The sequence below is a fragment of the Curcuma longa genome, chromosome 1 (genome assembly GCF_044706935.1).
Source record: "Curcuma longa cultivar G26 ecotype Majalengka, Jawa Barat chromosome 1, ITB_CL_G26_1.1, whole genome shotgun sequence".
NCBI lineage: Eukaryota > Viridiplantae > Streptophyta > Magnoliopsida > Zingiberales > Zingiberaceae > Curcuma > Curcuma longa.
The window spans coordinates 23,380,932-23,402,324 of NC_133861.1; the positions used below are offsets into that span (position 1 = coordinate 23,380,932).

The 21,393-nt window shown below is 37.3% G+C and overlaps 1 protein-coding gene and 2 pseudogenes across 1 annotated transcript; 2 read left to right on the forward strand and 1 right to left on the reverse strand.

The window, feature by feature from the left end:
• Positions 1-965: 965 nt before the first annotated feature.
• LOC141837709 (endochitinase EP3-like) lies at positions 966-1,938 on the forward strand (annotated as a pseudogene).
• Positions 1,939-2,461: 523 nt separating this feature from the next.
• LOC141829152 (cysteine synthase-like) lies at positions 2,462-20,818 on the reverse strand. The gene is made up of 10 exons (XM_074716570.1): positions 20,461-20,818; positions 19,860-19,969; positions 19,727-19,784; positions 18,252-18,515; positions 18,030-18,167; positions 17,882-17,933; positions 17,716-17,795; positions 8,206-8,265; positions 3,819-3,899; positions 2,462-2,766 (listed from the first exon to the last, which is right to left on the reverse strand). Exons 1-10 carry the CDS (start codon positions 20,713-20,715, stop codon positions 2,674-2,676), a joined length of 1,191 nt encoding a protein of 396 aa, XP_074572671.1. The 5' UTR covers positions 20,716-20,818; the 3' UTR covers positions 2,462-2,673.
• On the forward strand, positions 12,855-13,733 carry LOC141848279 (uncharacterized; annotated as a pseudogene).
• Positions 20,819-21,393: the final 575 nt, after the last annotated feature.

Here is a 21,393-nt window from a genome sequence, read left to right on the forward strand (position 1 = left end):
GGTATTCCTTTAATATTGAAAATAAAAGGTACTTTTTAAATTTTTTTCTGACTTAAAAAAATATTATAAGGTGCATTAACATTTAAAATAAGGAGATGATTATAAAAGAAATTATGAGGAGGAGAAGAAGAAGAAATAAGAAGAAAAGGGAGATTTCAAAGGATTAAGATTGTAGGCAGACAATAGAAGACTATAAGAGTGTTCCCCATAAAGATGAAAATATATATTATCAAAGAGGTTTCATGATCATAAGTGTTTAAATTGGATTATTAGCGCTAAGAAATAAAAAAGTAAATAAGAAACTATTCAAATAAACGTATAAATTAACGTAGTTTAAGATTTTATTTTGTAACAATATTAATTGTCATCACAAATATTCATTATTAAACTAATTTAGGAAATTAATTTGTAACATGTCTCGAGCTTCTAAAGTTCCCCGGATTTTTTTTTCATAGTGCTTGAGTTTAAGATAATCATCAAACTGTAAATTGGTGTGATCTAATTGTAAATTGGTGTGATCTTACTCGAGTGATAAGGGCAGTAGTTGAAGATATTCTTGTTATGGTATGACTTTTTAAAAGGATGGCCGCCAACGTGCCTTTTTACTAGTAGTTGTTGACTATCTAAGTATTCTTGATGGTTTGACCAATGTAGTTTGACTAAAAGGATTACTGCCAACGTGCCTTATTGCTAGTAGTTGTTGACTAATTACGTATTCTCGATGGTTTGACCAATGTACGTAGGAAATTTTAGACACTAGTAATTCCAGAACAAAATTTTATAAAACAACTCCTCCATTCCTTGACTTTTCTCCACTCAAAGAAATCCTTTCCCTGCATTTATCCATGAACTGGAGTCGACCATTGAATAGTCAACGCGCCGCCACAGCTCGATAGTCACCTTCTCTGCTCGATAAATTCCACTCTCTTTACTCATTTCCATCATCTCTTCTTCCGCCTTTCACCGAAACAGAGTCATTAATGGCTCTCCCCAAATCTAACCCTATGACACTTGCGGTGGCACTCCCTCGCCGGGATCGCGACGGCGGCCGCCCAAAACTGCGGCTGCTCCGCCGACCTCTGCTGTAGCCGCTTCGGCTACTGCGGCACCGGCGACGACTACTGCGGCGCCGGGTGCCGGGAGGGGCCGTGTTACACCTCGCCGACCAACGACGTTTCGGTGGCCAACGTGGTGACGCAGAGCTTCTTCGACGGCATCATCGGCCAGGCTGACGGCGGTTGCGTCGGCAGGGGATTCTACTCGCGCGACGCATTCCTGACCGCCGCCGGCTACTACCCCAACTTCGGCCGCACTGGCTCCACCGACGATTCCCGCCGTGAGATCGCCGCCTTCTTCGCCCACGTCACGCACGAGACTGGACGTGAGTTCGATCGTTTTCTCCACCAATTGGAAGACACGCAATAGATCACAAATGCATCGCACTTACTTCTAATGGAAATATGCAGATTTCTGCTACATCGAAGAGATCAACGGCGCATCAAGGGACTACTGCGACGAGACCAACACCGAGTGGCCGTGCGTCGCCGGGAGGAACTACTACGGCCGCGGCCCCATCCAACTGTCCTGGAACTTCAACTACGGCCCCGCCGGCCGGGACATCGGCTTCGACGGCCTCGGCGCGCCGGAGACGGTGGCCAACGACGTCGTCATCTCCTTCAGGACCGCCCTGTGGTACTGGATGAACAACTGCCACTCCCTCATCATCTCCGGCCAAGGGTTCGGCGCCACCATCCGCGCGATCAACGGCGCCCTCGAGTGCGACGGCAACAATCCCGCGACGGTCAACGCTCGTGTCGGCTATTTCAGGGATTACTGCAGTCAACTGGGAGTTGACCCTGGCAGCAATCTCACTTGTTGATCATAGATAAATTTGGCACAGATTTACCACACATTAAAATAAAAATGAATAAATGTGCTTGGAAGTGGATTTATTTATTAAATTTTCAAAGTTCATAAAACCAGTCGATTGGTCTGCGTAAATAATTACAAAATTAAAAGACATAAAAAGAATATATTTTTTATATACAATTTATCAATTTAAGTGTATGAAAATTAAGACTTCCATAAATAATTAGTTTTTATTTCTCAAAACTTACTTATTAATTTGTCATCATTTTTTATCTATCTACTTTATTATTTTTCCCTTCACATTTCTTTTCGAATTAAGCACTCCATGTATTAAAAAAACGAAAATAAATAATTCAACAGATAAAATAATAACAGTCTTACTTTTTCTTTTAAAAAAAAAAACTATTTTATCCTCCATAATATAATTTACTTTTTTTATTTAGACTCCTATAAATATTACCTGTTACCCTTTTGTAAAATATTTCTGATATCAATGTTATTTTTCTTAGATGCATCACCTAACCTCATGCAATAAATTAATTAAGTTTAAACATGTGAAGAATAAATAAAAAAATTATTTTATAGAAACCAAATTCCTTTTATTCAACATCTCAAGGCATCTCAAGTTATCTCAAGTACAAGAAAGTAAAGTGAATGTAAAAATGTATATGTGAAATACTTTCTGACCATGAAATTTATATGGTGCAGTAACTTTATTTGTTGAGAAGAGCATGTATAGATTGCATTTGCACCCGTAGGAAACTAAAATGAATGAAATCAGCTGAAGCTGTTGGAAAGTCAACATCAGGGCTCAGGTTGCATCTTCTCGCATTCATCTCGAATTGATTGGAACAGCACAGATGAAAGGTATCTCTCGCCGAAGCTAGGAAACACAACCTAGCCAGCAAAACATACAGTTTAGAGGATTTAGAATTCTATAGTAGAGGAGAAATGTCGAGAAGAATGCAGTGCAAAAATCTGTCATTATAAGGAAGAGTAATTCGATTGTGTTCAATGATGCAGATAAAATTAGCCACTATCATCAATAACTGTTGAGATACTGACACATTCATGGACGTTAGTTAACAACTTAACAATGTGATCAAAAATGGATTCATAGGATTGGGCAACAGTACATGGATGAGCTATATTTGCCTAGTCAAGTTGATCAATAAGCAAAGTTTGAGAAGTGGAAAAAGCCAAACCAACTTGAAGGCCTTGGATGGGCATTCGTTATGCGACCTATAGAGAGGGTTTAGAGTCTGGAGTAGTTTTCAAGGGACGACAAGTTGTCACTCTCCATCTCAATTCACTTAAGCTTACTCCCCACTTTTCTCCAAGCCGGCACAATTAGCTATCACCTCGGTCGAGCTACTTGAGCTGAACTTGTTACACTTCTAGTCTGGAGGAACTAGATTCAGCATGGCCCAACTCCAACCAACTTCGCTTGACTAAAGTTCAAACGCTCAAATAGCTCAACTTTTTGACCCGTTGTGATTTCCTCATAACATTCACAAAACAAGAGGTTAAAGCCCTTAAACACAAAATTGTATACATTAGTTATGGCAAGATCACAAGGCAAATTGTCCCAACTTTTTTGCCCGATCAAGTTTTACTCCATCAGCTATTATATCATTCTAAAATTTTAAACTTGTCCCACGTAAATAGTACAATGGTCATAAATGACAATATATTCTTTAACCTTTAAATATGTAATGCTTCTTTCTAAGAATTTAATCCTTCTAATAGTTTTTCAACTAGAAAGGCATTTCAATATAATATTATTTAGTACTTTGGGAAACATTTGACAAAGAAAAGATGATGAAAAAAAATTCAAATTTTAACAGTTTGAAGGAAAGAAAGATTAAATAATATAATTGATAACATTGCAATAAGAACACTTTTCAGTAACCAAATTTATTATATTAGGTAATTAACTAATGACATACCGTGATAAGTTTTCCAGCATTTTCTGGCCTACTTGCAACCTTTATTGCAGCAGCTGCTGCTGCTCCAGAAGAAATACCAACCTGAAAAAGAATTACAGAATTAAGAAGCGCTGATTAAGGGCTTCAGGAAATCCACACGACGTGAAAGCACAGTAATTACAGACTTGAGCTCAAAGTTAGAAACACTACATTGAATGTTTCTGGTGCACATACATCAAACAAATTTTATATATTTCTGTAAAATAAAATAAATTAGGAAATAGTAAATTAATGAAACATGACTAACCTAGTGTATTAAGGATGCACTAAGCTACACTATATTAAATAAGATAATGCTATGTCTCATTTAATACTGATTGATGGAGCATGTCATGATTCATGAACGAAGAATGTAGGCTCATATGTCAGTTTCTCAAATTACGTCAAATGTTGTCGTTTTCGTTTCATTTAGAATTAAAATGGAATGGACAACCAGATATTTCATCATCCATGTGATTCCAACAATATAACAATCATCATGGACTCCACCATTATCATTGATCAGGTCCAGTGGCATCAAACAACTGATGATAAAAATGATGGTGCTATGTGAAGATAAGAGGAAGACAATTTTGATGTGGTAAGAATTCTCAATCATTATTGATTCTAAGTCTTGATGGGGCGAGACATGTTCTCATTGTCCCAACCTCATGGTTCACTCACGTGACAGTTTTTTTTTTACCAAACTCTAAACTAACATCATTACAAAGGATTCCCTTTTTATTTTATTTTTATGATGAATCTGATCTGATTTCTGATGGATTTAGTTTAGTTTAATGGTTAAGATATAACTTTGACGAAACATTGTCTAAAATATAATTCATATTGAGGATTGAATCAAAAAGAATTATTACAATTCTCTTAAATTATGATCCATATTAATGTGATTTACATTGATTTAAATCTAATATCATATGACGTTGACATTTATGTTTTTGAAACAAATGACCTTTGCTTATGGTTTCCACTTCAGAATCATGTTTGTTTCATTACTGAATTGTCTAGCAAGTGGTCCTCTACTGTGAGATTGTAACAGTGTTAAAAAGCCAGGCTAGTGTGTTTCAAATATCTAGCAAAATTTTGTCTTTCCCATCTTTTATAAATGATGTCAATAAATGGTTGGAATTCAGCCTTAATATTTTCAGAGTTTCATAAAAGTTATAGTAGATAATTCATCTACGGCTTCTTTTATATGGACTTGGTTGAGAAAATTTATAATGGTGGACCACCAATATCATCCACGCAATGTGATCTTAAAATTACATCAAAACTAGTATCTTCTCTATTTCCTTTCCATCAAACACTCGAGCAACTCTGAAACCATACCATTTGAATCCAACCTCATTTTCATAGAAGTGACTCTAATATGATGAATGAGTGACATCATTAACTCTTTTATTGCAAAATATAGCATTAAGTGAATTTTCAATATCAAGTATGCACCACATCAAACATTGTTGATGAATTAATTGGGTGATCAATCAAGCCTTCATTACCAATATTTAACGTCTTGCATGTTGTAAAATATCAATAAGTCAATAAAGTGGGTTAGATGGAGCTAGAGCTGTCAAACAAGCCAACCCGTTGTAGGACGGGGTCGAGCACTCCGCCATCATGGCGGTTGAAAATCCCCAACCCAAGGTGGGTTGCAAGTTAGGTAGGCCAACCCACAAAAAAATATAAAAAATATAGAAAACCCCCTACAATTCAATTTGATCATTTCATAAATAAACTTTAACTTGAAGGCCTATTTATGTTTTGAATTTCTATTTTTTTCCCCTTCTCAACCCATGGGCCAACCTGAACAACCCCGGCCCGCCTTGATCTACAATCTGCACGGATTGACCCGTTTAGACCCGCTTTTAAATGGATTGATAACATTTCAATCCAACTCGCTTAAATTGTTTGGCAAATTGGGTCAACCCGACCAACCCAACCTAAATTGACGGCTCTAGATGGGGCATCTAGATCATCTGCAAGAAAACTAGTAGTTATTCAATAACTTTTGAGATTAACACCATAATCCTATGTATGGTTTAAAATACTAAGTCGGTTTGTCCGAAATGAGTGATATTTACCATTCCGGTGCAGGACCGACAATGTGATTGCAATTCCACTACGTGGTCCGCGGCGGCCTTGCAAGGTTGCGAATGGTGTCGTGACCCTACAACGATCATCTGCAGAGTCGCAGAGGGTGTCGCAGTCCCGCGGGAGAGCGGAGGGTGTTGTGGCCCTTCGCAAAGCACGGAGGGTGTCGCGACCAGCGAGAACCCCGATTTTTATTTGGTTAAATTTTTTATTTTTTTAATATGTATTTTTTATTATAAATAAATTGTTAATTATATATAATAGTTATAATTATTATTAATAATAGTTACAACATATTAACAATTAATTTAAAATTTTAAAAATAATTAATAATCAATAAAATAATTTAAAATTTTTAATATATATTAAAAATTGAATAATCTAAAAATTTTCCAAAATATAATTCTTAAACATTTTAAATAAATTTTTAAAAAATTACAAATACATTCAAAAAATAATTTAAGACATTCAAATAATTTTATAATTATCTTTGAGCTTTTTAAATGATTTTATAATTTTAGATTTAGTTTTGAATTTTGAGAATTATTTATTTTTAAAATAATTTTTACAAAAATTTAATAGATATTATCTTATGAAAAAATATTGAAATCTAAACTCAACACTTCAAAATATAGCATCAATAGTGAGCATATTTAATAATCAAATATTAATAAAATTAATATACACTTATATTTAAAAATTAAAAAAATATATCGAAACTATATCCGCACGGCACAACACAATATTGAAATCGTATCGTTCTAGTCCAAAACCGAAACTTCGACATGAGTCGAAATTTTAAACCATGATCCTATGTAGCTTGAACAATGTATCTATAGACAATTTCTTGTATAACTTCCTCGATCAAACTATAAAAATGGGTGTAACTTTCTTGATCACTCACCTATATGAATTATCTGTATACAATTTATTTAATTTATGGAAAAATAATTTTTCTAAAAATGTAACTTCATTATTATAATTGAAAAAAGTGGTGATTACCTTGTGGAAATTATGATACATGGATACTCTCTTGTGGGCACTGTCTTATTATTGCACATCAATGTGGCTTTGTTTAGCTCCCTTCAAGGCATGAACAATTGACGCTCAGTTTGTATGTTTGTGGGTCATCATTAATGTCACATTTGTTCTAATTATTTAGCATTGGCTACATGAATGTTATCCTCTATAGAGCCCTATGCAAGGCCATTTTACTAGTTTTCAAATTAATTAAATCATTTTTTATTACATTAACTAAGCATTCTTTAGTCTTCTAAGTACAGAATTTATTAGTCATCTTTAAACATGTCTATACTATCTCAATCAATTTTCTCTCACTTTATTTCAAATTGGAGCTACACCTAATTGCTCTCTAATATCAATATGCTTGCTATTCTGAAAGAAAATTAAATGTGAGATCAACATTGACTCAAATGTTGGCACTAGAAGTGATTCCTGCACTAGCATCTATGCCACCACTGAAACTACTGGTTCCGTCTTGAAATGACTTCAATATCAAGAAAGGCCTCGGGAAGCTAACTATAAACCTTTTGAAGTCATGAACCTTATTAAGTTTGTCAGCTGGTTGATTGAACTTCTGTTATTGCATGAGTTTTGATCATTTTTTGGCTCATCAATCTTCAATTATTTTCTTGCAGGATTGATAAACTTATATGCACTTCAGAGCATTGAGGAACTTTATTATAGCTAGTGAGATGAAATTCAAACCATGTAAGATCTCCATTGCAGGATGTATATTCTGTAGTGGATACACTTCTATTGGTGTTTTGTTGCTACAATCACATGACATCTTGCCATGTAAGATCGATAAATGAGGTAGTACAAATTAAGAAAGAATTTACAAGAGTGAATTTTAAAGATAATAGAAAAGGACAGAAGAGACTAATGATTTATAAGGGTAATATATGATTTCACAGTAAAAAAAGAGAGGGAGTGGTTGTATAATTGACGTCCAATGGTTATACATTTGTTATATAGAAGATTAGCATCCAGGGCAGTACACAGGGTACACACCTAGACCACCCAAAATTGGGCAGTTTAGCCACTGGTCCTCATTGGATACTGACTATATTGACGATGCAGATAATGAATTACCAGACACTACATACTAAGATTTTAAATTCTAGTTGCCAGTAATATAAGAAGCATCATACATTTACTGATCAATATATGTTAATGAGAGACTAAGAACAAAATAGCTCATATGAAACTTGGAATCCAACATTGAAAAATTACATACCAGCAATCCTTCTTGAAGAGCCAACTGTTTTGCAGTTTCAACAGCTTCATTGCTTGATATCTGTTGGAAAAAACATAAGATGATACAAAAGTATACTACTATGAAAAGATTTAGAATATGCCAAAGATGCAAAATGTGTATGCAGTCAGCACGATGATACATTGCAAATATTGGTAAATTCCCAAGTCCAAACATGTCTAATCATCAAAAAGGGCTAAATTATCATTTTATTGAAGGTCATAAGGTTTATCAGAGGAAGCAAATTACCCAAAACAATGCAGTCTAAATGGAGATCACAAGGTGCAAACCCTTATCTCTATCTATGTTAATGAATATGGTCAAACCCCATCATATAAAATGTAAGCCCAATCCATTTCTGGACTGGTTTACAGACCCGCTGACCTGAATCTGTAAGATTGTTAATTCACATTGTGTCACAGCTGATACAAACCTTGTCTGAATTGGGCTGCATCAAGAATTGATTCAGACCGATTCAATATGAACCACATGAGAAACAATTTAGGAATAATGTACAAAGAAACCCAAACCAATTAATGTTAAACTCTATAACCACAAAAATACTAAGCACAATATTTTAGGACTAAAATATTATAGCTGGTAGTATAACTCTAAGCATATTCAAACTCTGGTATAATTTTCCTATTCCTTTATCAAGTAATCTCTGTTTCAATGCAAGTATCTGCATTAATTGAGTTCTTAAAACATGAGCCAACAAAGTTGCAGAGATTTGTGATATTAATCTTGTTAGGCACGAAATTGTAAATATTTTCGGACCCAATTGTAAATTTTACAATATCAAGGGTTTATTTGTAAGTTTCTAATGAACGTCTATGGGAAAGTAAGGTTGTGATATCAAAACACAAAAAAGCAAACAAACTTCATGTAAATAACCCTAACAATTTTCCTTGCAACATGGTATTAAAATAGGGATCTCATCATTCCTGTGCATAATCATCCTCACTGCATGATTTGCTTCCGACTGATTATCTATCGAGCACCATTGAGCAACTGTTCAATCACCTCAGGTGCTGCCTAATGAGAATCACAGGGAGCCTTCCACACTTGGCTGTTTCCTCTTCATCTACTTAAATCAACCAATTAATTAGGGTAGGTTCACAACCACCTGCTTCCTGACTTAAAAGTTCCCAATCAAGTCAATTGCCAAGCACTTGTGTCACCACCAGCCAGAACCACATCAATGATCTGCTCAATTGCTCCAACTCCAATGACAATCCACTGGATTTGCTGAGACTCCCATGACAATTGACCAGAACTGCTCAATCAGTTTCCTTCTTCCACACCCTTCATTTTTGTGCTCTCCCAAGCTTCTTTCAATCACATGCTATTCCTGTCAAGCTTCTATGGGTGAGAGTTCCTCGCCATTTCTGTCATTGCTGAAGTCCTTTCTTCATCTCCTTCTCCAGAAAATAACAGACGAAGAAGACAACAGCGGATTTTCAATTTACTGATGTCTCGGATATTTGAAATCCTTCCTATCTGCATCAGATGGTACTAAGATCTGGTTTCCAAATCAGAGCTTTTTCTATTCATTCATCGTATATGAATCACCTACTATTTCCTTTTGATCAACAGAAGGATTCCTCTTTGATCCACAGCCTTCTTTGATTGGTGTGGTGCTCTTCTTCTATTCTTGTGGTTCCAGATCAGTGCTAACATTTCTGGATTCCAGCCCTATTTCTGCTCAATTTCCTCTCAGATATCTGTGTAATCTTGAATTTCAGCTCATACAGCAACATCTTATTTCAGTTCCCAAATTTGATCATATCCATAGATTCTTCAAATTGGTGGAGATATCCAATCCGTGTGGGTTCATATAAGAAAACATTCCATGATATTATAGGGAGCAGGCCTGATTTCTGCATACTTTTGAGTTTCTGCTCATGCAGCAATATCTTTAATCATCCATAGGTTCTTTGAATTTGTTGGAGATATCCAATCAGTACGGGTTCACATATTTTAATTGGACTTCTACCCTTGACATACCAGTTGAGGATTATCTATACTTCATCAAATGGCAGACTATTCAATCTCAGAAAGTGCAATCCTTAATCCTTGAAGATTCTTTTATTGCATGTATGAAAAATGTTTGTGGGTCAAAAAACTGGATTTTATAGTCTGGACCATCTAAGAATATACCTGGTAACATTTTTTTTCTGATCCTAAACTTACATCTCATCCTGTGCATGCCACTCAAGCAAATGGATCACTCTCATCTGTTGTTGTATGGTTCAAGTCACTCATACACCTTTACCGCTTTCTTTAGTTCTCTCTATATACCTAAATTTTATTTGAATTTACTATCAGTTATCTCAATGAGTTGGTAAGATGATGAGTTACCTTTATGTTGATTTTGTTTTCATTCAGGATTTGTGGACTGGGAGTTCTTAATACATTATAAGAGTCTCGAGGACTATATGATTTGACTATGGCTGAAAATTCATCAGCCTGACTCATCTCCACCTTAAATTCATAGTCCTCTAGATTCTTGAATGTGAGTCTCATCAATCAGCTCCTTTGAGGGATGCGAGTGTAAAATGATGATAATGATAGTTCGTATAGGGTAGAGGGGACTATCTGGGAAAATAACCTTAACAATTGTTTCCTATTACAATATTATATCACAGGATTGTCATAGTTTAAGTAAACTCATGATATCACAAGTGAGAACCAATATAATTAGAAAAAAGAGTGATAAGAACTTAATTGAATAGGTAGAGACCAAGGTTTAAAATATCGAGCCGTGTCGAGATTTCCGTACTTGACCGGAATGATACAATTTCGGTACTGTATCGTGTCATGTCGATATATATTTTGATATTTTTAAAATATAAAATACATTAACTAAAAATAAAAAATTTAATCTAAATGTTTACAAATAAAAAATAAAAAATAAAATATTTTTTAAAAAATAATAGGATAATTTTATGAGACTTTAATTAAGTCCATTTAAATTATCTCAACTATAACTAGAAGTTGATTAAAATTATTAACCTACGTGTGATTATTAAATCTAAGTTTAAAACAATAGATTCCACAATTGCGATCGGGGCATGCGCGGACTGCACGACCGGGGCATGTGCGGCCTGCGCAACGCCTCCGAAGGCGTCGCCGGACTCGGGCGATGCCTCCGGGCGGTATCCCGGCCAGAACGTTGGTGCTAGTGCTGGTGGTGCCAGTGCCAATTCGCTGACGGAACGAAAAATTTCGCCGGTATTGAGCGTGTTGTGAGAAGCAGGGGTAGATAGGTCTTTTCCTCTTGTGTTATTAGAGTTATGTTGGTTATATAAGCCTTGTACATGTGTTCTTTTTTATTAAGATAATTTCAACATGGTATCAGAGCAAGGTTCTCCAAAACCCTAATTTTTTTTCCTCTTCCTTCCTCTTCTTTTTTTCCCCCGATCGCCACTTGCCAATTCTTCTCTGCGCGACGCCGCTGCCGCGCCTCCTCTTCTCTGCTTGACGCCTCTGCCCACCGCACGCCGCCGCTCACGCCAAAAGAGGGAGCGCGACAGAGACCTTGCCGGCGTCGTTTCTCCCACGCAACGCGCCGCCTACGATCTTCTCTGCTCGCCAGCGGCGATTCCCGATCTGCGGCTCACCGCCACCGTTCCGACCGGTGCATCGGTGGCACTCGCTACTCATACGCGAGCAGAAGTCGCCGCCATCGCCATCGGCATCGCGTCTGCTACAAGCCTTTCACCTCTTCCGAAGCGTTGCACGGCCACGCGTGCGACGCCGCCTTCAGCTGCGATCCGGCCGCGTGCAGAGGTTGCCGCCTGCAGATCGCGATTGAAGCTGCCCTCCAACCAGCCGTGACGCACCCGCAACCGTCCAGCTCTTCTCCGCCGCAACAAAACAGAGAAGCGCGGGTTTGTGGCCGATCGCGATTCTAGGGCTTTTAGGAGAAAACCCTAACAACCTAGAACACAGATCCTTTTTCCTCCCGAGCTCCTTCTCCTTCACATGCTCGGGCGCCTCCTCTGAATTGCCGAACAAAGAAGCTCCCTGTTTGCTGGCTGCCGAACAGAGAAGCTCATTGCTTCTTGTTGACGGAGAGAAAAATTATTGCCGGGTTTTTGTTGTTTGTTTTTTGATAGCTGAGTTGTTATTAAACTATCTTGATCGTTGTGCATCTTCCAAGTGTCACCTCCTCTGTTTGTTTTATGGCGGACACCTCTGGAGAAACTTCTGGTATTTCTACAGATCCTATGACTTCTTCTGGACAGGTACAACCGTTTTTCACAATGCCAGGAACTGGAGGATCCAGTCTTCAGATAACCTCGGAGAAATTGACAGAGACAAATTATGCATCTTGGGCAGTTGCTGTTGAACTTTATACTGAAGGCCATGATAAACTTGATATTCTTCATGGTACTAAAGTGAAACCCGATGAAAAGGACCCAAACTTTCGTATTTGGAGGCGTGACAATATTCAGTTGATGATTTGGATACTCAATTCCGTCAGTTCTGGCATCAAACAGGTCATTCTTCATAACAAAACAGCTTTTGACATGTGGAAGACACTGGAGCAAATGTACGGACGCAAGCATGACATGCTACGTACTTATCAGCTAAATAGTCAAATCTTTAAACTTGTCCAAGGTTCTATGTCTGTCACCAATTATTTTGCTGCTCTGAAGGGATTGTGGGATGAGTTTGACTATTACAGGATGGAAGGATTGGATTTCCACTGATGATCACCAGAGATATCTAAAGCTTCTAGAGAAGGACAGAATTATTAAGTTTCTAGATGGGCTTAATGCAGAGTTTGAGAGTTTAAAAGGACAAATTCTTAGTCTTGATCCTACTCCCTCTCTAGAACAAGTTTACTACAAAGTTCTCAGTGAGGAGGGCAGGAAAAGGACCATGAGAAACAAGGGTATTTCTGCTACCAGCACTCCGATTGGGGAGACTTCTGCTCTTGTCAATTCTGTAAACAGGTTCAAGCCTGGGGGAACTAGAGGAAAAGGTGATAAATTTTGTCGGCACTGCAAGAGGACTAATCATGATTCAGATTTTTGTTGGGAGAAATATCCAGAGAAGAAACCTGACAAATTCAAATACGATGACAAGAAGGCCCCTAGTCGTGGGAATGTTGCTGTCAAAAAATTAGTGGAGGAGGAGACTGTTGGTTCCTCTGTTGGGTTGTCCTCTACTGGCATTGCCAACCTTCAGCACCTTCTCTTGCGGCTACAGGCTTCATCTTCTGCCTCTACCACTCCATCTCAAGCGCACATAGGTATCCGTGGCTTGGGATTGAGTATTGTTGGTTCGAGCTCTTATAGCCCCTGGGTCATTGACTCAGGAGCTACGGACCATATGACAAACGTTGCTAACTCCTTTATTTCCTACTCTTTGTCCTTTGGGCAAGATAAAGTGACCATTGCAAATGGAACCAAAGCCACTATTGCTGGCAAAGGTTCCATACAACTGGCAGATCATTTTATCCTATCCTCTACCCTTCATGTCCCTTCTATTTCTCTTAATTTACTTTCTGTTAGCAGCATTATAAAACAACTTCATTGCTCAGTAACTTTTTTTCCTGATCATTGTGTCTTCCAGGATCTCGAGACCAAGCAAACGATTGGGACTGGCCGTGAAGTAGGAGGTCTTTATTACTATCAGCTTGGAACGACATCTGCTCTGAAGTCTACAGCACAGTGTTTGGAGAATAAATATCAAGAAATCCTCTTATGGCATTCCCGGTTGGGACATTTATCTTTTCGGTCTTTGAAAGTCTTATTTCCTAGTCTTTTCTCTTCAGTTTCTTTTGAGTCACTTCCGTGTGAAGTCTGTCAGTTATCAAAACATTGTAGAACTCAATTTTCTGAGTCCATAAAGAAAAGTTCTTCTCCATTTGATCTTATTCATTCTGATGTGTGGGGGCCCTCTCCTGTGACTTCTTTGGATGACTATCGATATTTTCTCTCTTTTATTGATGATTACACCCACTGTACATGGCTTTATTTGATGAAAAGCAGGGAAGAAGTTCCTCGACTCATTCAAATTTTTTGTCGAATGGTAGATACTCAATTTCATACAAGAGTAAAGACTTTACGTTCTGATAATGCCCGTGAGTACTTTGCTCAGTCTCTAAATACTTTCCTTGAGGATTCAGGAATTCTTCATGAGTCATCCTGTCCCTACACACCACAACAGAATGGAGTGGCTGAAAGAAAGAATCGTCATATCCTTGAAACAACCCGTGCACTATTATTTCAACGCCACTTACCCAAATATTTCTGGGCTGATGTTGTCCTTGTCGCTGCCTATATCATCAATAGATTGTCATCTAAAGGTCTCGGGTATCGGTGCCCTCTCACTATTCTTTGTCCTGGCACCACGTTGTTCTCCCTTACACCTCGGGGTTTTGGCTCTCTCTGCTTTATTCATGTTCTTAGTCCCAAGTCCTCCAAACTTGATCCTCGTTCTATACGGGGAGTTTTCCTAGGATATTCCACTTGCCAGAAAGGCTACAAGTGCTTTAATCCTATTACTAGGACGAGATATATCTTGAAGGATATTACCTTTTTTGAGTTCGAGTCTTATTATTCTCTTCAGCCTCATCCTCAGGGGGAGAATATTACCTCTTCTGTGTCTCCATATGTACCTCAAGTGGTCTCATCTCCTATTCCACTAGATGTCATGGAAAATACATCACTGGGCTCGCAGTCTTCACAAGAAATTATCACTTACAAGCGACGAAGACAGAAGCAAGGACCTACTACTGGTCGGCTAGCCGAATCAGATGCTCTGGCTCCTGATTCCTTGAGCAGTTATTAAATATGAATGAGCTGAACCTTCCGGTTGCTGTTAGGAAGGGGGTCAGGTCATGTACTCAACATCCTATCTCCAATCACGTTTCTTACTCTCGTTTATCTTCTTCATATCATGTCTTTGTTTCACAGTTATCAAATCATGCTATACCTTCTTCTTATTATGAAGCTATAAAGGATGCTAGGTGGCTGGAAGCAATGAATGAAGAGATAGAGGCTCTTAACAGGAATGGTACTTGGGAATTAGTTGATTCTCCAAAGGGGAAGAACTTGGTTGGTTCTAAATGGGTCTATGCTATCAAGTATAATTCAGAGGGTCAAGTGGTCAGATATAAAGCCAGACTTGTTGCCAAGGGATTCACTCAAACATATGGGGTGGATTACTTGGAGACTTTTGCTCCAGTTGCAAAACTGAATTCGATCAAAGTAATTCTTTCTCTTGCTGCTCAATATGATTGGCCTTTATTTCAGCTAGATGTTAAAAATGTCTTTTTGAATGATGACCTTCATGAAGAAGTCTACATGTTACGACCTCCTGGAATCGAAACAAAAGGAAATGTTTGCAGGACAATCTCCCAGAGCATGGTTTGATAGGTTTTGCAAAGCCATGATATTGTTTGGCTTTAAACAAGGAAATGTTGATCATACACTTTTTGTTAAAAAGAAAGAGAGCAGAACTATCATTCTCTTGGTTTATATTGATGATATGATAGTTACAGGTGATGACGAAGCTGAAATCCAGACCCTTAAGTCCAAGTTAACATCAAAATTTGAAATTAAAGATCTTGGACTATTGAGGTACTTCCTTGGTATTGAAGTTGTTCAGTCTCAAGAAGGAATTTATATATGTCAGAGAAAGTATGTGTTGGATTTACTCAAGGAGACAGGGAAGTTGGGTTGTCGACCAACATCTACTCCTATAGAAGTAAATCATGATCTTACTAGTTCTAATGGGGAAGATCTTGTAAGTCTAGAAAAGGAAACGTATCAAAGGTTGGTTGGAAAATTACTATATTTGTCTATGACTAGGCCTGACATCACCCTGTTAGTGTGGTAAGCCAGTACATGCATGCTCCTAAAACTATCCATATGAAGACTGTTGACAGGATTTTAAGGTACTTGAAGTCATGTCCCGGAAAAGGCTTGTTGTTCAAAGGAGGTGGTAATCTGAAAGTGGAATGTTATTCTGATGCAGATTGGGTTGGTTCTCGAGATGATAGAAGGTCCACTTCTGGCTATTGTACTTTTTTGAGAGGAAACCTGGTAACTTGGAGAAGTAAGAAACAAAATGTTTGTGCACGGTCCAGTGCTGAAGCAGAATATCGAGCCATGGCACATGGTCTTGCAGAAATGTTATGGTTGTGTTTTTTGTTGGAAGACATGGGATTAAAGGCAGAATTACCCCTCAGGCTATATTGTGACAACAAGGCTGCAATCAATATTGCAAATAATCCAGTACAACATGACCGGACTAAACATATTGAGATTGATCGCCACTTTATTCGGGAGAGACTTGATTCCGGAGAGCTATGTTTGCCTTATGTCAAATCTGAGGATCAACTTGCTGATATGTTTACAAAGGCTATACCCCAAACTATGTTTAATTCTGTTCTTAGCAAATTGAACATGTTTGATATATATATTCAACTTGAGGGGGAGTGTTGTAAGAAACAGGGGTAGATAGGTTTTTTCCTCTTGTATTATTAGGGTTATGCTGGTTATATAAACCTTGTACATGTGTTCTTTTTTATTAAGATAATTTCAACAGAGCGAAACGGCTCGAGATTTCGATCCTTGGCTTAAATAATAAGAAAAGTGGTCTCCTTCCATTTCAATTTAGGTGATAGCCTAAACCGCTATTAACACAGTGAGGACCAATTAGATAACTAAAACCATTTTTTTTAAGAACCCACCTAGATTGCAAGAGTAACAAAAAAAGATTAACGAAGGAAACCACGGTAACTGAAAATCAATTTGGATTCATGCCTGGAAGGTCAACAATAGAAGTTATACATCTTCTCGAGCAATTAATTGAAAAGTATCGGGAGCAAAAGCAAGATCAAAACACAGTATTCACTGACTTAAAAAAAGCTTATGATCAAGAGAAATTATATGGCAAATTCTAGAAAAGAGAAGTGTTAGTGTAACATATATTGAACTTAATTATGCATGAGAATGTAACGACTAAATTGAAGACTTCAAGTGGATTAACTGAAGCATTTTCAATAAAGATAGGGTTATATCAATGATCAGCTCTAAGTCTTATCTTTTACATTAATCATGGACGAACTCACTAGACACATTCAAGACACAGTACCGTAATGCATATGTTTTTTGCAGATGATATTGTTTTGATAGAAGAGACACGTGAAAGAGTAAATGTTAAACTAGAATCTTAGCGAGAAGCACTAGAAGTGAAAAAGTTTAGACTTAGTAGAGTAAAGACAGAATATATGAAATTTATGTTTAGCAATATTAGACGTAATGAAACACTTGTTAAAATAGAAGATGACGAGTTGTCTAGAACTGAGAGTTTTAATTAGAGACTATAGACTTCAAAGTATCGACTAGATGCGCTACTAACATGTGAACAAGAACTTGATATCCATTGAGTCGGACAACTAGATAGAGAATTATAGACTTACAAATGATAAAATCAAACCCATTAGCAAACAATCTCACAAGCTCATACCTCTAAAATCTCATCTACTACTTTAAGGTTCAAATTCCCGGGTACAAAACCTGCTCCAATTCCTTGAATTTTGTGTGGACCTATATGAAAAGACTTTTGTTGAAGGGACAATCAAAAGTTGAAGAATAATAAGTTTTGCATATAGTGGTAGGCTGGTAGCTCATACCAGGTTTCCCCCCTGAGAGAATGTTGCTTTCAGTGGGCTCAATTCCAATGACCTGAAGAAGTTGAGGAAGAATAGCAAGACCAAAAATCGGGAACTAAAATATTGAATAGCGAAAATAAGAACATTTAGAACAGAATAAGTTAAGCACCTTAATGTTAGGATTTTTTCCTTTCAAATAACGGCCAACACCAGTGATAGTTCCACCTGTCCCAATTCCAGCGACAAAAATATCCACCTTCCCTCTTGTATCTTCCCAGATTTCAGGGCCGGTAGTCTGATAATGTATCTGCAATGAGAATATCCAGGAATAATATAGGATAGAATTTGAAATGGAAGAAGAAAAGTAGGGAAATTATCATGATAATGTCACCTCTGGATTTGCAGGATTGTCGAATTGTTGAAGCATGTAAGCACCAGGTGTTTTCTTCAGAATCTCTTCCGCCTTTTGAATTGCCCCTGGCATGCCTTTGGCAGAATCTGTAAGGATAAGTTCTGCACCAAAAGCTTTTAGAAGAACTCGTCTTTCAATGCTCATAGATGCTGGCATGGTCAAAATCAGTTTGTAGCCTTTCGCAGCAGCAATAAATGCAAGACCGATCCCCGTGTTACCACTTGTTGGTTCCACCAATATACTCTTCAGATTCATAAAAATAGGGTCGAGACTTAGCTAAATACAAATTACAATGACAACGAAAGGATATGTGTATAGTCAACTACAATAAGATCCAAGAACAAAACACAAAGGTAAGGGATTCAAAAACTAAATAAATAAGTTTGAATGAGAACTTGAGGACTTAGAGAATTAAAGTCATTGAAACATTCATCAAGGATTCAGAATACCTAAAGCCAGTATGCAACTTGCTTGTCAGGCCAAAAGTTTCAACAATCCAGTTCAATGTTTGCACTTCCAAAATAGTTCCTAGTATACAAATGTATTTAATTAGTTTCTCCATTGGCAAAGTATGTTTATTAACTTTTAATAAGAATACAATCAAAGATCTTCCAACCTATATTTATCTGAATTGGAGTTGAGTCCAGTTTCAACTTCAACTCTATTAAGATGGACTGCAGGTTTTATCTAATTCCTACTCTAGTTATGTATTTGACTAATTATTTTATTATAAAAGGATGGTTTACAAAATTAACAACAGAACAACCGAAACATATCCAACCTATTTTGAAATTTAAATTGGATTTGCTAGCCTTTGTTCACCCTTCATGAACTATTAAGAACTGCAGGTGCTAATGAATTGCTCTCAAATTATCTTAACATATGAAGTGTCCTTCCAATATAAAGAATATCAATTAAGCCCATATACTTCTTTGGACAAGTTTGTGAACACTTATTTGACTATCCTGTCCATAGTTGACCTAAGGAAATTTTTTTACATATATGGGAAAATTTTCACTGTCCACTTCTGCAGAATATCTCCCATCAGTTTGGACCTAAAGTTTCAAGATTCCCTTAGGTATGTCCCCTAAGTCAAATTCCATTAAGTCAATTAACAACCAATACCATGTGGCACCTCGTGGCAGAAACAAAGACAAATGAAAGGAAATTATAAAATGAGATAAAACTAGAAAAAAAAATCGAAATATATTTTTTTCCCATGTCAACTTTCCATATAGCTTCCAGGTCATGGGCACAAGGATGTCACATGGTTTTAACCATTAGTTAGCTAAATGAATCAATCTTGAGTGGTAAACCAAAGAAAACCATGAAAATCTTAGGGCATTTTGTAAAAATAACAAAAGAATGTGGTGAAAGTAAAATCATCCCTCTATGTTGCATATTTATGTTTGTAAGTACGAAAAATGACTCAGGTGCAAAAATATCTTGGTTACCTTTCCTGGTGTTATAAGCCCTTTTTGTTCAGCATCAGCTATCATACTGTACCCAATCCTGAAGCAGGTGCATCATATCTTTATCAAGGTTTTTTTTCCTGGAAAGTGCAGTAACAAGTAAAGAACATTATACCTATCTTTAACACTGCAACAAGGTTCCATTATCTCAAGTTTGGCAGCAATGCTTGCAACACAACCCTTCATGATATCGTTTAGATACACCATTGGTGTCTTACCTATCAGCTGCAGAAAAAAAGCAGACAATTAAAGATAGGATAACTGCTGGATATGTAAACCCTAATCTAATTGTTTGAAAGAGAAGGCAATAAAACATCATAGTACCAAAGCATAACAATATTTTTTAATACAGTAAAAACTTGAGATATCAAACTGATATATATATATATATGTGACCACACAGTGAGACATTCATTTTGCTTAATTTAATCAGGTCGCTTTGCCTGAAGTGATATAATTCCTTTTTGTTACTAATAGAAATGACGCCTACAAATCCTCAATGATCTTAGGCGCACAAAACAAACCTAGATAATTGCTGATCTAAGTACCAAACCACTTTATTGAGGGAAACTATAATAACAGTATGCCAAGAGTAGCCTCTACATCCAATCAAGATTTCATATTTCTTCATCTACATCATACTTCTGGCCACAAAGCAATGAAATTTACAAACATCAAATTAGAAACGAAAGGAAGGTACGTCTCGTCGATAATACCTGCGTGACATCTTCGGCAATGTTGAGGCCTTCGATCCCCGCATGAGGAGTCACAGCGGCTTCGCAGACAAGGGGACGACGGAGAGAGGCGGAGGGAGCAACCGCGATCGTTATCCTGCCCCTTGACGCATGATTGCTGGCGAATGGTCGGCGCATGAAGAAGGCCGGCCGGGATCGGACGGGTAGAGGGCGGAATTCTTTCGCAGATCCGGAATGAGAGGCTAACGACGCTGTAGGACTCGAGAGCGACGCCATGAGAGCTCGGAGCGAGGGGGGAGTAGAAAGAGGGAGCGAGGGAGGAGAAAGAGGGAGAGGCCTAGACGACCTACGCCCGCATTTACTTGAGAGAAAAAACTATCGGAGTCAACTATCGAGTAGGGAAAGCAGCTCGTGCCCATGCCACGGCAACTCTGTTGTGCTGTATTGTTCAAAAATCAAAACGATATTTCATTGTATTATATGCTATTTTTTATCTTTAAACTATTATTATTCTAATAGCTAAGCCATATGATACAAGTTATGGTCGTCATTGAATATTTTATAATAAAATAAAATCAGATTCCACCCTGTTTTAATTTTTGTCTAAATATGTATATATATATATATATATATAATATATATATTTTGTAATGATTTTTGGAGGATATCATTTGATAAATATTCTTCTCTCTAATTAATAAATCTAAAACACAAGTTATACATCCTTATTGATATTCAAATCTTGATTCTCTCTTTTATATGAATATATATTGATTCGGTAGGATTATTTATTGATTACGTGGGACAAAAAGAAAAGGGAATAAGGAAGGTAAGGAAAATATAAGTACTGGTTAATCGTCAAAGATTAGTTTATGAGCTCAAATAAACCCCTAACTTCCTACTTTGATCCCGACATGCCTCGTGTTTTATGTGCCGACCTCATGACTTAGCTTG